Source organism: Canis lupus, chromosome 3, assembly GCF_011100685.1.
Source record: "Canis lupus familiaris isolate Mischka breed German Shepherd chromosome 3, alternate assembly UU_Cfam_GSD_1.0, whole genome shotgun sequence".
Lineage (NCBI taxonomy): Eukaryota > Metazoa > Chordata > Mammalia > Carnivora > Canidae > Canis > Canis lupus.
In genome coordinates, this window is record NC_049224.1 from 57,812,705 (window position 1) to 57,830,367 (window position 17,663).

General features: G+C 44.1%; 1 protein-coding gene across 16 annotated transcripts in view; it reads right to left on the minus strand.

Moving 5' to 3' along the window:
- Positions 1-15,169: 15,169 nt before the first annotated feature.
- Positions 15,170-17,663, minus strand: part of ZFAND6 (zinc finger AN1-type containing 6) — a 64,362-nt gene continuing 61,868 nt past the window's right edge. For all 16 annotated transcript variants that reach the window (XM_038533017.1, XM_038533018.1, XM_038533014.1 and 13 more), the window contains one exon: positions 15,170-16,084. In XM_038533017.1, the coding sequence (XP_038388945.1) occupies positions 15,936-16,084 (149 nt within the window). In that variant the 3' untranslated portion in view covers positions 15,170-15,935. The remainder of the gene's footprint in view (positions 16,085-17,663) is intronic.

Genomic DNA, 17,663 nt, shown 5'->3' on the forward strand with positions numbered 1-17,663 from the left:
GCCCCCCCGGGCCCCCCGGCTCCTCCCCCGGCTCCGCCCCGCCACCCCACGGCCCCACCCCCCGGGGCTCCACGCCCCCCCGGGCCCCCCGGCTCCTCCCCCGGCTCCGCCCCGCCACCCCACGGCCCCACCCCCCGGGGCTCCACGCCCCCCCGGGCCCCCCGGCTCCTCCCCCGGCTCCGCCCCGCCACCCCACGGCCCCCCCCCGGAGCTCCACGCCCCCCGCCCCTCCCCCGGCTCCTCCCCCGGCTCCGCCCCGCCACCCCACGGCCCCACCCCCCGGGGCTCCAGGCCCCCCCGGGCCCCCCGGCTCCTCCCCCGGCTCCGCCCCGCCACCCCACGGCCCCCCCCCGGGGCTCCACGCCCCCCGCCCCTCCCCCGGCTCCTCCCCCGGCTCCGCCCCGCCACCCCACGGCCCCACCCCCCGGGGCTCCAGGCCCCCCGCCCGCCCCTGGCCCCTCCCCCGCCTGGGGCGGTCCTGGAGGCGCCGCGGCCCTAGTCCTTCCCGCCGCCGGGACAGGCTCCCCGCAGCCGAGCGCCCGCCGCCCCCGCGGAGACACGAGTCCAGCTGCGGGCGCGGGCTCAGGGCCCCACGGAGGGCAGCCCCCGACCCTGGTGGCTTCGGCCCGGTGACCCCAGCCCGGTGCACCCCCCTCGACCCCTCCCCGCCGGGTCCGCGGCCCGAGAGTCCCGCAGGAGGTCAGCGGGGGTCAGCGGGGACGGGCGCGCCTTCGGCAGGCTGCGTGCAGGAGAACGAGGCCTAAAAAGTAAAGCTCCCCTGCGGTTTCGCATCTGATGTCGGAATGACGCGGACGAGCTGCCGGACTTCCGACAAGTCACTTACCCCCTGCCGCTGCGAGGGCTTTGTCCTCCTAGGACCACGGCCCCTGCTCCCTCCAGGGCGTCTCAGCAGTGAACTAACTGGACGCAGGTGCCTGCGCAGGGACGTAGGAGCTCGTGAGAGCGAGGACCGGACAGCGCAGGTCCGGGCAGGGGGTCACGGCTGAACGCACGGAGATCTCAGGTGCGCCTGGGACGGTAAGGAAGTGCGGAGCCCGGAGCAAGTTCAACTCTGCCCTCCAGAGTTTGCTCATCTGCAACACAGACCTAAGATTCATGCCTACGCTGGCACCTGCATGATGGTCAAATAATGCCTGGCACAGAGCTCCGCATCAATCAAGCACTTCTCCCTCCAGGGACATCTGACCAGAATGTTAGCCATTCCTTTGTTTCGGAGTTTTGCTTTTCTTTATGAAGAAGACCATCAGAAAAGGAGAGAACACTACTATAAAAGCAAAGTGGTCATCACTGATTGAAAGTACGTTTATAATATGAATGTAAATTTCGTAGAGATCTAATAAAATTATTTTTTAAAAATTTGGAATTCTTAAAAAGTTAAAATTATGTAAGTATAGGCTGCACACTACTTATTAATACACAAACTAGTATTTGAAACACTGACTTTTGGTTGATTTGCATTGGAATTTTTATGTTAGAGTCAAAAACTAATGAATTGATACAAAAAGATGCATGCACCCCGACATCTACTGCAGCATTATTTACAATAGCCAAGATAAGCAACCAACCCACCTGTCCATCCACAGATGAATGCATAAAGCTGTGATACACACACACACACACACACACACACACACACAATGGAGTATTACTCAGCCATCAAAAAGAATGAGATCCTGCCATTTATGAGCACTTATGTTAAGTGAAATAAGTCAGAGACAAATACTATATGATTTCACTCATATGGAATCTAAAAAACAAAACAAACTGAACAGGAACAGACTCCTAGACACAGAACAAAGTGGTGGTTGCCAGAGGAGGGTGAGGTGGGGAGACAGAGGACAGGAGTGAAGAGGATGAAGAGGTACAAACTTCCAGTTATAAAGTAAAAAGTCACAGGGATGAAAAACATACAGAACAGGGAATATAGTCAATAATATTGTAATCACTTTGTATGGTGACAGGAGGTGACTGCACTTACCTCGGTGAGCCCTTGAGAATGCACACAGTGTTGAATCACTACATTATCCATCTGAAACTAGTATGTCAACTATGCTTCATTTAAATTTTTTTTTTAAAAAAATTAAGTTTGGGGATGACTGGGTGGCTCAGTGGTTGAGTGTCTGCCTTCGGCTCAGTTGTGATCCTACAGTCCAGGGATGGAGGCCCCCATCAGGCTCCATGCTCAGCAGAGAGTTGGTTTCTCCCTCTCCTTCTGCTCCTGCTTGTGCTCTCTCACGCACATGTGCTCAGTCTCTCAAATAAGTAATAAATAAAATCTTTAAAATATACTAAGTTTGAAGTTCTAATATATATGTGGTGGTTATATTGGTAATACTGTATCATATGCTTGAATATTGCTAAGAGATTAGATCTTTTTTTTTTTTTAGATTTTATTTATTTATTCATAAGAGACACAGAAAGAGGCAGAGACACAGGTGGAGGGAGAAGCAGGCTCCTCGCAGGGAGCCAGATACGAGACTCAATCCCAGGACTCCAGGATCATGCCGTGGGCCAAAAGCAGACGCTCAACCGCTGAGCCACCCAGGCATCCCAAGAGAGTAGATCTTAAATGTTTTCATCATAAAAAAGACCTGGTAGCTATGTGATGGGATGGAGGTGCTGATCATCCTGCAACTAGTAAATGTATAGTCAATACACTGTACACCTTGAAGTGACACAGTGTTATGTGTCAATTATATCTCAATAAAGTTGGGAGGAGATGTTCATGAATCAAGGACTACACAAGTAGAGTGGACTGAAAATAAATTTAAGCCGAAATCCTAGACATTATTTTAATGAAGAACATTTAAAGGTTGTAGAACCATCCCGAGGTTTGGTTTGTAAAAAATAGCCCTTTTCCCTCAAAAACATTTTTGACGAATAATAATAACAACAGACAGAAAGACCTACACATAAAGAAGAAGTTGGGACTCTTCTGCCCACTTCCCACTGTCCTCCTCCCTACATCAGCCTCGGTGATCTTCACTGTTCAGAGCCAGGCCTCAGTTCCTCCCTCCCGGACCCCTTGCTCATTCATCCCTGCTGGAACAGCTCTGCCTTCTCAACGAGGTCAGCAGTAAGACGCGTAGCATGTAACTTGCAGTTAGAATACAGTATTACACCTGTGAGTGAGTGATGTACCCGAAGAGGAGGAGGAGGGAGGGGAGGAGGGAGGAGGGGAGGAGGAGGGAAGAGGAAGAGGAGGAACATGGAGCAGAGGGGGAGGACGGGAGGGAGGAGGCGGGAGGGGAGGAGGGGGGAGGAAGGAGGGGGAGGAAGGGAGAGAGAATGTGTTAGGGTGGATTCCAGGCATTATCTGGAATCACCTGAGGTGCACATGCGAATGAGAAGGGGCTGTGAGTGCAGCAGGGATGACACCACATCACATCCAGCGCACTTAGCAGAGTGGCCGGTGACCGGTCCTCGGGGCTCCCTGGGAAATGGCACAGTGTGGGTGCAGAGGCAGGGAGGCTGTCCTGCCTTCGGCCTGGAGGGAAGACAGGCTGGAAGCTGCAGGAGTCCAGTGAGCGGAGGGCCTGAAAGCAGAGGCAGCGCTGCCCCCGACCCGAGGCCCCGAAGTGACCGGAGCCGGCCCGCGATCTCCAGGTTCAGGGGCTCCGCCGTGCCCAGCCCCCTGGCTCTCCCACCCCGACCATGGTCAATCTGCCCTGGGAGGGATGAAGGCAGATGTGGCAGAGGCAGGTGGTCTGGCTGGTTTCAGGAGGTTCCAGAAGGGGGAAGAGGAGGGGCGTGCTGCAGCTGTCCTGAGGCCTGACCAGGGGCCTGATTCCAGGGCTGCCTGGGCTGAGGGCCCGGAGCGTTCCCAGGTTCTGTGCTGTTGGCCCGGCTCCTCCTCCTACGGCACGAAGTGTCTCGTCTGGTACCTCTGGTGCGCCGCTTTGCCAACACCCAGCAACAGCGGGCACAGGACGGGTGCTCTGCAGATACAGAAGGGTTAATATCCAACGGCGGAGCGAAGGCCAGGAATCAGTAGCCAGTGACCCCCCCCCCCCCCCCCCGGGGGCCTGGGCCCAGAGCCGGCTCCCACCCTGGCAGCTTCAGCGTCAGCTCTGCTGAGCGCAGCGGGCTGACCAGGGCCTCGGAGACACAGAACCAACAGCCCTTCTGGGGGAAGGGCGTGGGGCACATGTGCCTGTGGGCAGGGGTGTGGGCACGAGAGAGCTGAGGGGGAGGAAGATTTTATAGTTTTAAAATAGACTCGCCAACCCACTAATTATACATCGTGCCTGAAAACGCCGAAGCTGTTCTCCATTTGGGAAAAAACCATGCGAACTAACTTGCAAATACGCTGTATTCTCTTTCCTCGTTCCCTTTGGGGAGGGGGATGCGTTGAGCATGTCCGTTACACCCCTTGCAGACAAAACGACTGCCCTCAACCCCACCACCCTACTCTCCACCTGCTCTGGTTATTAGTCCCTGTAATTTTCTCCTGAATGTGTTTCCACGTGGCCAGTTTCAGCAGCTGAAGACGTTGCGGTGCCTGGGGAACCCACGGATGAAGATCTGTGTGCGCGGGGGTTTCCCAGCATGACTGCCTGTGCGCGGGCTCCTGGGTGGAGGGTGTGGATGCTCTCAGGACCTCCACGGCCAAGGGCTGGTTTGAGCCTGGGAGGCACCAAATTCGGACGCTACAATGCAGCACCCAGAGGCTCCAGCAGCTGCACTGGGGGCCCCTTCACACAGGCGCGCCCCTCACTCCCTTGCAAGAGAAGGGGAAAGGGCACAGCTACTGGAGGCCCTCAGGTACGCAGGAGGGGGACACTGCCTGCAGTGGGGGTAATGGGCCAGGTGGCCTCTTTGCGGTCCTCCGGAGGCCCACCCATTACCCTTCTACCCACTCTATGACATCACTCGCACTCAAAATACCCGAGTGCAATCCCCAAGGTCCCCTACATGGTGAGCTCCTTTGAGAGCACAGAATATCCCGTGGGTTTGCATAGGATACATATTCCTCTGATGACAAAATGTATGACACACATGCCACAAACAAGATGCCCACTCTAAAACGTGTGCAATAAACATTTCCAGGCATGAGCCTGAAGGAGAGAAGACACACACTCCATCCGAGCGTGGGGCCTCTGTCACAGCTCCCTGTTTCTAGACTCCCCAAGTGCAGAGCCAAGGGAAGCAGCCCAACCAGCACCTTGGTGCGGGGCTTGCAGCACCAGGTCTCCCCTTTCTGCCCCCCTGCCCCCTGTCTTCAGGCTGCTCTACCTGTACCAGGTGCCACTGTGTCCATGTCTTGGTGGAGCAGCCACCTGACAGCCATGTGGGGACTAAAGCTGATCTAGAAGACCTTTAGAAGAAGACTATGATTGACAGGTGGCCTGACAAGATGATGTGTAGCATGTAGTGAGTTTCCATTTATGGTTACCACTGCAACAAGCGACTCTGAATTCAGATTCTCCGTCCCCATGATTTCAGCAAGATACTCATCTCTTTGTTTCTCAGTCTCACATGAATACATACTGGAGGATTTTCCGTCCAAACTCCTCCTTTTCCCAAGTGAGTTTTCTGGGCCCTTTTGCACTACAGCTGTGTATCTCCCTGCACTCCCAGAAATGCAGAGGAATTTCGACACTTACCATGCACTCCATCTCTACCCCATTAGGTGTGGAGCAGATAATTCTCAGTGCCTCTCTCCCCCAGATGCAGCTTTCCTCTCTCAGGAACTGCTCACCAAGATACATCTCTCATTAACATCTCTGCTCCCCTCTTCTAAGATTCCCCGGGAATGAAGCATCCAGGTCAGGCCTGTTTCTCACTCCCTGAGGTTTCTGGACCAAAAGCTTTCCTCGTCTGTCATCTGCCTCCTCTGAGTCTGATTCCAAGCCCCTGACCCACCCCCATCCCTCTGTGCTGAACACCCCAGGGGCATCCTGAAGCCTCCCATCCACCACGGAGGGGAGAAACCAGAGCAGCCAAGCCGGACACAATCACTGGGCCAGACCACCGTGATCTAACAAAGTTCTGTGAGTACAAAGGTGTTCTAGATCTGTGCTACCCAACACAGAGCCACCAGAGCATCTGAAACGTCATCTGTGAATGAAAAATCAAAGTCCTCATTTTACTTAACTTAAGCTTATTTAAATTTAAGTTTACAATGCCACCCATGGCTGGTGGTTATTATATTAGACAGCGCACCTGCAGACTCCGCTGCTGTCTGTGGCGGTATCCCAGGGCCCTGGAATTTAACATGACATTGTTTTATTTTTTTATTTTTATTTATTTATTTTTTTGACATTGTTTTAAAAGGGTGAAAGGTTTACCCTGCTGTCAAAAAATACAGCAAACCAGAGAGCCAGGAGAAGCAGGCCCAACCCAATCTACCTTGCAGGGGTCTCTACAGACTTGTCTGAACCTACCATCAAAGGAGAGCACTTGGCATTTTTAACTAATAGACTTAAAAAAAAAAAAAAAGATTTTATTTATTCATTCATGAGAGACACAGAGAGAGGCAGAAACACAGGCAGAGGGAGAAGCAGGCTCCATGCAAGGAGCCTGATGCGGGACTTGATCTTGATCCTGGGTCTCCAAGATCACGACCTGAGCCGAAGGTAGATCCTCAACCGCTGAGCCACCTAGGCGTCCCTAGACTTTGTTTTTTAAAGCAGTCTTAAGTTTTCAGAAAAATAAAGTAGAAAGTACACAGCATCCCTCTTATCTTCTACCCCCAACAGTCTGCTATTATTAACATCTTGGATTTGTGTGGATTTGTTACAATTGATGCACCAGTACTGATACATTATCATCAACTGAAGCCCATGGTTGACAGGATGGTTCTACACCTTGTGTTGTCCAGTCCTCAGCTTTGACAAATGCATCACGTCATTGAGCCACCATTACAGGATCATACGGACTTTCTTTCACTGTCCTGAAAATCCCACGCTTCGCCAGTCTATGCTTCCTGTCTTCCATCCTCCACTCGGACCATAACCACCACTCTGTCGCTATCGTCATACACAGTTGCCAGCCTTTTCACGCTGGCTTCTTTCATTTCCCAATTTACATTTAAGATGCCTCCCTGTCTTTGTACCTTGTCAACTCATTTCTTTCCATCGCTGAGTATCGTTCCATTGTCTGGATGGACCATGGTTTGTTTGTCCGTGCACTTATTGAAAGATATCTTGGTGGCTTACAATTTTGGGGAATTATAAAGAAACCTGCTAAAAACATCTGTGTGCAGGTCTTGTGTGGACATATTTTTTAAGTCATTTTTAAGTCATAAGGACAAATTATACCTAGGAGTGCAACTGCTAGCTTGTAGGGTTAAGACTATGTTTAGAAACTGCCAAACTATCTTTCAAGAAACTGTCAAACTATCTTGCAAAGTGGCTGCATCATGCTGTGTTCCCACCAGCAATGAATGAGATAGCATTTGGGGTTTTCAATCTTAGCTATTATATACACATGTGATATATACACATACATAAATATATTTATAAAAATACATAGGTAGTGGTATCTCAGTGAATTTGCATTTCCCCAATGACTTATTAAGTTGAGCATCTCTCCATTTGGTTATCATAACATATATCTTCTTTGATGAGGTGATTGTTCAGATATTTTGCCCATTATTCAATTGGGTTGGTTTCTCATAGTTAAGGTTTGAGTTATTTACACATTTTGGGTAAAAATCCTTTTTTGGATATGTGTTTTGTGAATATTTTCTGCTTGTCTCTGGCTTGTCTTTTCATTCTCTTAATAGGGTCATTTACAGAGCAATTTTTAACTTTGATAAAGTCCAGCCTAGCAGTGTTTTCTTTCACGTGTCAAGCTTTTGATGTTTTATTTTATTTTATTTTTTAAGATTTTATTTATTAATGAGAGACAGACAGAGAGAGAGAGAGAGAGAGGCAGAGACACAGGCAGAGAGGGAAATACAGGCTCCATGCAGGGAGCCTGACATGGAACCTGATCTCGAGTCTCCAGGATCATGCCCTGGGCTGAAGGTGGCGCTAAACCGCTGAGCCACCCGGGTGCCCAAGCTTTTGATATTTTATCTAAAAAATCATCATCAAACCCAAAGTCACCTAGATTTTCTTGTTTTCTAGTTTTGTGATTTACATTTAGGTCTATGATCCATTTTATTTTTGTGAAAGTTCAAGGTCTGTGTCAAGATTCATTTTTTTTGCATGTGAATGTCCAGTCGTCCCAGCATCACTGGTTGAAGACTCTCTTTTCTCCATGAATTGCATTTGCTCCTTTGTCAAGTCAGTTGACTGTTTATGTGGGTCTATTTCTGGGCTTTCTGTTCTGTTCCATTGATGTATTCGTCCACCATGACCACAGTCTAGATTATGGCAGCTTTGTAGTGAGTCTTCAAGTCTGGTGGTGTCAACCTTATGACTTTGTTCAATACTGCCCTGGCTATCCAGGACTGTGTGTCTTTCCACAGGAACTTCTGAATCACTTTTATCACTATCCACAAAACAACCTGCTGGGATTTTGATTGGGATTGTGTTGGATTTCTAGATCAACTTGGGAAGAATTTGAGGATACTGAGTCATCCTTCAATGAACGAACATGGATTTATTTCCATTTATTTAGATTTTGATTTCTTTCATTAATTTTGTAGTCTTCCAGACAGAAATCTTGTACATATTAGATTTTTACCTAATTATTTCATGTTTTTGCCAGTGTTAATGTAAAATAACATGTTTATTTCAAATCTATTTTTTTTGTTTTTGTTGTTGCTGGTATTATTAAGTCAATGGACTCTTGTATATTAACCTAGTGCCTGGCAATCTTGCTATCATTGCTTATTCATTCCAGGAATTTATATGTTGATCCTTTGGAATTTTCCTAAATTTGGCAATCATGTCATCTGTGAACAAAGATGGTTTTATTTTTTTCCTTTGCAATCTATAAACCTTTTCTTTCTTTCTTTTTTTGTTTTTTTTGAGGTCGGGAGTGGGGGTTGACTCAACTACATTAGCTAGGAATCCCAGCACAATGTGGAATAGGACTGGAGGTGAGACAGGACATCCTTGTCTTGTTTCATCTAGGAGGGAAAACATCTAGTTTCTAACCACTAAATCTGATGTTAACTAGGTTTTTCATAGATGTTTCTCATGTAGCTGAAAAGGTTTCTCCATATTCTTAGTTTTCCTGAGTTTTTTTTTTTTTAATCATGAATGGGTGTTGGGTTTCATTAATGCTTCTCCTGCATCTGTCAATATGACCCTATTTTCTTCATTAGCCTATGAGTATGATCATATTAGTTGATTTTTGGATGTCAACGGCCCCTTGAAATAAATCCCACTCGGCTGTGGGGTACAATTCTTTTTATACATTGTTGGATTCAATTTGCCAATATTTTGTGGAGGAGTTTTGCACGTATGTTCATAAGAGACATTAGGCTTTAGTTTTCTTGTCTTGTAATGTCTTTGTCTGGTTTTGGTTATTATGGGAATGCTGGCCCCATAAAATGAGTTAGGAAACAGTCCCTCTGTTTCTATTTTCTGGAAGAGGTTGCAGAGAATTGATAGTAATTTGTTCCTTCAGTGTTTGGTAGAATTGACCTGTCTGGACCTGGTGCTTTCCTTTTTGTGAGATAATTAATTGTGGATTAAATTTCTTTTGATTCGGCCCTGTTAGATTATCTTTCTTCCTGTGTGCATTTTGGTAGATTATGCCTTTCAAGGAATTGGTCCATTTCATCTAAGTTATCACATTTGTGAGGAAAGAGAGTTATTAATAATATTCCCTTACTCTTTTAACACCTGTAGGATATGCAGTGGCCTCTCTTGGAGCTGCTGCTTGATGTTACAGACATCCCTGGCCTTTTGGGAGGCTTCCTTCTACAGAGGTTCCCAGATGTTGCTGAGAGATCCATCTCATGACTGCATTCCTTATTTTCCATTCTACTGACTCTCTCAACTACTCTTCATGCTGTGTGTTCACAAAAGAGGAAAAACAAGGCCAGGAAGCCAGTCTTTGGAAAGATACAACAAACAATAGGAGTCCTTTCCTAAATTCCCAAGAGTATCTATTTAGATGTTCTAGACAACCTATGGGAAAAAGGGGGCTGTCTAGCCATTATCACTTTAGCATAAACCATCTTCACATCAGGAAAAAACAGGTCTTCTGAGCCTCGAGCTTAAAGCAAAGGAATAATTTCACTGCAAAGCACACAAGTTAGCATTCCAGTAAAATTAGGGGAAAGGACGTTTTGCTAGATCTCAGTATAGAAATCCCAAATTAGATATGAAGACCAAACTATAAGACAATTTGTGATTTATGGCTTTAATATATATATAAAATATAATATATATAATATAATATATATAAATATATAAATATATTTAATATAGTGAATGGATTTGTGACAATTTTGTAAAAAAAAAAAGAGTAAATTACAAATTGAATGCTGGAGCTGATTCAACAGCCCATTTCATTTATTATTCTCAATTTCAAACTGTGCTTATCAAAATGGCTTTATAAATAACTTAATACTTTGGAACTCGGGTACAGAAAACTGGATTAGTCTTAATCTTTGATTTATGACACTTTCAGCACTGGTTCACACACAGTCTGCCTTCAGTTATATCCAATGTAAGCATCCTGAATGGACTTACTCTCAGGGCCCCAGTTGGTTAAGCGTCCAACCCTTGATTTTGGCTTTAGTCTGGATCTCAGGGTCATGAATTCAAGTCCTGCATTGGGCTCCACACTGGGCATGGAGCCTGCTGAAAACAGAACTGAACTTACTCTTTAGAGTTGGGGGCTTGACCACATGGCACCACATCCCTTGCCTCCTCCCTTCTACATGTACCATCCTTATTTTCTCTTCATCTAAATCACATCTATAGGACTCGCAAAGGAGTGTTACCTTACTAAAACTTTTATAGGTGAGCATGTTGTATATTTTGAGATTTTGCTCACTATGCCTCTAAGGTTTACTATGCCTTCTATTCTGTTGTCACTAAGGATCACTAGCTTTGATTACTGTACAATATTCTACTGTGAGATTATATATTTTATTCACGCATTCTTTAATGGGACTTAGGTTGTTTCTAGGTTTTTGCTTTCTGTAAACAGTGCTACGAAAATTCTTGTTCATGTCTCCTGTTATCTATGTGCAAGTTTTTCTTGGGTATATACTTAGGACTGAAATTTCTGCATGTCAGGATGTGTGAAAGTACAACTTTAAAAGGTAACGCCAGGGGCACCTGGCTGGTTCAGTCAGAAGAGCAAGTGATTCGATCTCAGAGTTGTGAGTTTGAGCCCCATGTTGGGCACAGAGATTACTTAAATAAATAAAAACTTCAATAAAAAGGTTAAAAAATAAAAGGCAACTCCCAAATCTTCTAAAGGACTGAACCACTCTTGGCTAATACCAGCAGAGGTTATGTGGGATCCCTCCAACACTACATGTTGCCAGACTTTTAAATTTTTGCCAATTGAATGGATATAAAATGGGTATCTCATTTTGGTATTGATTTGCATTGTAACTTCTCCCAATCTGTAACTCATCTTTTCTTTTTTGAAGATATCTTAAATTACGCATAAAAGATCTCATTTTCCTTTTAAAGCTGAAATATAGTTGACACACACAACGTTGTATTAGTTTCAGGTGTACAAGGCAGTGATTTGGCATTTATATACATTCAGAATGCTCACCACAGTTAGGTGGAATCACCATCTGTCATCAGTTCTCATGGTATTATTGACTATATTCCCTGTGCTGTACTTTTCATCCCCGTGACTTATTTTCTAAATATGAGTTTGTACTTCTTTATCCCCATCACCTACTGGACCCACCTCCTCTCTGGCAGCCACCAGCTTGTTCTCTGCAGTTAATGTCTGTTTTTTTGTTTTTTGTTTTTTTTTTTTATTATTCCACAGGAGTGAAACCATACAATATGTGTCTCTTATTTCACTGAAGAAAATAACCTCTAGGTCCATCTGTGTCGTTGCAAATGACAAGATTTCTTTTTTTTTTTTTTTATGACTAATACTACATTGTGCCTATATATACGAATCTTCTTTATCCACTCACCCACTGGAGACATAGGTTGCTTCCATACCTTGGCTACTGTAGACAATGCTGCAATAAAAATGATGCTGCTTTTATCTTTCTGAATTAGCTTTTGGTTTCCCTAACAGTCCAAAGCGTAACTATTGAAATGTATGGTATTTTAAATTGAGGTACCTCCACTGTTTTCCACAGTGGTTGGACCAGTTTACATTCCTACCAACAGTGTACGAGGGGAACAGTATTCCCCTTTCTCCACATCCTTGCCAATACCTGTTGTTTCTTGGGTTAATTTTAGCCATTCTGACAGGCATGAGGTGGGAATCTCCTTGTGGTTTTGATTTGCCTTTCCCTGATGAGTGATGTGGAACATCTTTTTCATGTGCCTGTTGGGCATCTGTAAGGTCTTCTTTAGAAAAGTGCCTACTCAGGTCTTCTGCCCATTTTTAAAATTCTTGCTGTTGAATTGTAGGAATTCTTTATCCCATATATATATAGGATATTAACTCCTTATTGGATAAATCATTTTCTCCCCTTGGGAGGTTGCCTTTTCATCTTGTTGATGGTTTCCTTCACTATGTGAAAGCTTTTTAGTTTGAGGTAGTTCCATGAAAGCATGGGATTAAAATCCTTTTGGGCTCTTTTGTGGTTCCAGATTTTAGTATCATTTATTCTGATTCTGTGAAAAAAATGCTATTGGTATACTGATAGGTATTGCACTGAATCTGTAGATTACTTTGGGTAGTATGGACATTTTATCAATATTAATTCTTCAAATCCATGAACATGGAATATCTTTTCATTCATTTGTATCACCTTCAATTTCTTCCACCAGTGTCTTCTGAGTACAGGTCTTTTACCATCTCGGTTAAATTTATTCCTAGGTATAAAATACCTCATTTTAATATCAAATTTATCAGTTAATGCTTTGTGTCTTAAGTAGTACTCTATCTCAAGGTCAAAGAAGTAGTTATCATTTTTCCCAAGTTTGAAAATTTTGTGTCACATTTAAGACATTAACTTCCTAGGGCAGGAGGTAGGAGTCAATTTTCACTCTTTCCCACACAGATAACCAACTGTTCTAGCTAAATTATCAAATTAACTTTCCCTAACGTGACATGCCACCTCTTACACCAAAGTTCAGTACATACGTGCCTTTTTCTGGGCAATCAAGTCTATCCCACTGGGAAGTGTGTACATCCTTTAGCTAATACCAAGCTCTTTAATGTGGCTTCATGTGAATGAGCACTAGCATCTGTCAGGCCAAGTGCCCACCTCCCTGACCTTTCTTTTCAAAAACGCCCTAGCCCTTTATCTTAACCTTTTACTTATAATTGCTTTAACAAGTTCCAGGAGAAAACTTGGTGGGATTTTGATTGGAATTGCGTTGCATCTATAGGTTTCTCTGGGGACACATGGCATCTTTATTATTTTTAAAGATTTTATTTATTCATGAGAGAGAGAAGCAGAGACACAGGCAGACGGAGAAGCAGGCTCCCTGCAGGAAGCCCGACATGGGACTCGGATCCTGGGTCTCTAGGATCACACCCCTAGCTGCAGGTGGCACTAAACCACTGTGCCACTGGGGCTGCCTACATGGCATCTTTATATGGTCTTCCTAGCCATTAACATGTGTCCCTCCTGTTTACTGAAATCTGTTATTGTCTCTTAATAATACTTTAGAATTTTTTCTTGAAGAGACCTTCAATACGTATGGTTAATCTCCTAGGTATGTGGGGTTGAAACTACCATAAAGGTTGTCTTCTGGTTTTCTAGTTATTACCACTATCAGGAATGCACCCAGCCTCCGAAAGTTAATGTCATACTCGCTGCTTAACCACATTCTTTACGTCTAGTACTTTCTCTAGATTCATCTGGATTTTCTCTAAGAACAAACACCTAACATGTAAATATCCAGTGCTTTTTCCTTTCTTCTTTTTAGGACTGTTTTGACTATTCTATTGAATACAGGATCTCCAACTCAATTTTGAACAAGCACAGGACAGCCAGCAGCCCTTTCCTTTTTTTTTTTTTTTAAGATTTATTTATTTATGATAGACATAGAGAGAGAGAGAGAGAGAGGGGCAGAGACACAGGAGGAGGGAGAAGCAGGCTCCATGCCGGGAGCCTGACGTGGGACTCGATCCCGGGACTCCAGGATCGTGCCCTGGGCCAAAGGCAGGCGCTAAACTGCTGAGCCACCCCAGGGATCCCGTTTCCGACTTTTTAAAAAAGGGAGTTTCCCGAACTAGGGGTGGTAGAAGGGGAGGAGGGCGGGGGGTGGGAGTGAATGGGTGACGGGCACTGGGTGTTATTCTGTATGTTAGTAAATTGAACACCAATAAAAAAAAAAAAAAAAAAAAAAAAAAGGGAGTTTCCTCTCTTTGAAAGATGCCTGCTTTTCGTTTGTCTGGGTTTACATAGAAACTATCAGCTAAAAGAAATTCCTCCCTCGTTCTAATTTATCAGGAGCTCTCATCATGAACGGGTGTTAAATTCTATTAAATACTTACAGCCTGAATCTGTTGGGCTACTGAGAACAGTTTTCTCTTTTTAATCTGTTTGTGTAATAAATTAACAGATTACATTTAAATAAATTACATTTATAGATTTTCATGCTAAGCCATTCTTACATAGAAAGATAGAACTTACAAATAAAGTAGTGATAAACAAATTTAAGCCTAGGAATTTGTATTTTAAGATACTGCTTTTCACCCGTTTTATGTTTCATGTTTAAAAAAAAAAGGATTGGCTGCCAGATAAGTTTGAAAACCACAGGACAAATGGTCTTTCTCATCTACAATCCTCCAGCTGCCATGTCTGAATTATGCCCTTTCGGTTTTCTCGAATTCTACCAGAAAAAGGAGCTCCTAACCAGATGCTAACTCAGCATGACGGGATGTAGAAAAGAGCTAGAAAAGTCGGTATCTACGTGACAGAAAGTAGTTCGTGGTGTTAAAGAAATGCTGACACCTCCAACTCAAAGGAATCTAAGATTACAATTTATCCTCATAAGATTGGTCACAAATAGATGTTCATGCAACAGCAGCAGGACTTGAACAAAACTAATACAGTAGAAAACTAAAGGACCAAAAGTCAAAATGAACTACCAGAAAGAATTACAGAAAAAGTAATACAAGGGAACAATTATGGTTTTCCTTTTTATTTAATCAAAGACTGGTGGATAAACATAAATACAGCACAATTACTTCAGATCATTCTTCATATTGTATACACACAGACCGATGAACGTAATCTGAAAGAAACCTGCAGTCGGCAATGAAATGCATACAGCTTTTCCTTCCCTCGCTCAAAAAAATTTAAAAACACACAAACTTAGAATCTCATCAGCACACACTCTCCTGTGACAAATGATTCAGACATAAATAGTGGGTGCAAAGAAACTATATGCTAACATATGTAGAACCTTTGTTAATGAAAACCCCAAAGCAGCCGTAAGGATGAAGGTACATTCAGTGACTGGTAAGTAGCTGTGCCCCAAGAGGCGCCATCGACAGAGGTCGTGCTGCAGAGAAAAGCTATGTACACACACAATGAGAAAATAAACTGCAAGATCAACGCATGCATGTTTAATACTGGAAAAATCACGGCCCTCCAAAATTTCTTCACGTTTGTTATAAAAGCCCTCTGCACTCAACTAAAATTAAAATGATCTTAAAAGGATAATACTTGTAAAGTTTACTTAAGTCTTTTCAGCCACAGAAACTGCAATGGAAATAAATGTTCAGAGTCATTTTCAAAACAAAAACAAAAATCTATTCTTCTGATGACATGCATGATTAAAAGGTCTATGCAAGATACAGTGCTCTACATTCCCAATGACTAGGAAAAAAAACCTCAAGTCAATTTTTAGTTTGCAGATGGTCAAAGGATTTTGTATTCCAGCAGGAGTTCAAATCTTCTGGATCTTTTCACCAACAACTACTGGATTTTCTTTTCTGATTTTCTCAGCAGCATCAGCTTTGTAATTGTAAGAGCAATTGTGTACATCGGAGTAACGGTGTACACCACAGTAAACATTTCCACACCGGCATTCAAACCCTGCAAATGGATCAATACACACACATGTGAGTCAGACTGAAGGTCGAACTATTAAGTTCCTTAGTATCATTAATGTTAAAAATATGTATTTAGGACAGCCATCTAAAGAATCATTCCAGACAGTTTCAGGACCTAATAACATTTTCAGAATTCACTAGCTGATAGCTTCATTTCGTGTTCCTATCTTACAAATAGAGGTCTGTACCACAACAGATCCTAGCCACTTCCCTGAGCTCAGGTCTCTTCACCTGTGATGTGGCCAGGATCACTTCCTATCAAAATCAGGACTGCTACACTGGACGGAAGACATTCCTCAAATATGAAAATAAGCACATTGTCATAATAAGCAACCTTAAAATTTAACTAAGAAAGGCATAACGAAACTTCTGGCAGAACTGTTAAGAAACACTGCAGTATCCACGCTGGCTTCCCCTGGAAGACTGCCAGCGGTGACTGAGCTGCTCTTGCTGGTTGAGTAAAAGCAGGAGCTGGAGTCTGGCGCCTAAGCAGAAATCTACTTATACTAACGTAGGCAAATTACTTAGCTTCTCTGAGCCTCAGTTTCTGCATCTATAATTTTGGAATAATTATTTTAGGGATTAAGGGAATAATGTGTTAAGCACTTAATATTTAGTAAACATGCAATAAATGATATTTATTTTAGGGAAATACCCAAGGAGTTGAAGCCAAAAGAGAGTGTGGATAGTCTATATAAAATAGGACTACTTCCTAAAATTAAGATTTTATGGTATGATGGAACTGTTGGAAATGGAGCATAGGAATCAATATTTCAAATACGGACATCTGATGTAAGCTTCCTTTACCACATTTTGTTTTAGCTTTAGAAACATTCCGTAGCTTCATGATAACAAATGGAAAATGAAGCTAGAGCAACACCAGACAGGTTGGACAAGACAAAAGTTACTAAGTCTCAGCCTTCCAATCATGCAGTTTGAGAGTTTCTGAGATGTAAAAGACTACATTTGACACTAAATAAGTATATTTTAAAATATCTTATTGGCTCATTACTCATGTATTCTTTAAATAAACACATTTGCCAAAGTATGTGCCAATCTTAAACATCTTTGATATCAGACTGTACTCCCCTCCCCTTTCCACCTTAGCTAAAACCTATTCCTTGCCCAGAGAAACCTTCCTAAGAGATACCAAAAATCTTAATCTACTCTCTTCAGCTCCTCGGTCAAATTTTTATGTGGAGGATTCAGCACAACGCCTGGCACACAATAAATAATAAATGACCATTCTTTCCAGCTGGGCCTGCTCTCACCGTTCAGCACAGCCCAAAGCAGCAGCCGCCACTAGGCGCCTGTCTGGCCACAGCAGTCGACACCCCCTCTTCACATGTTGCGTGCTGTCGCCAGCCAGCCTCTCCATCTGGGAACCTCAACAGGCCCTATTCTTTCCTTTCTCTGATCTTTTGTCCAAGCTATTCTTTCTGCGTGAAATGCTCCTATTCCCATCATTTCTAAGTCCTCCTCATCTTTCAAGATCCAGCTGAAACACACTGTCTCCATGATACTTTCCATGATGGGCCTCTATTCCCCTTTTGTATGAATTA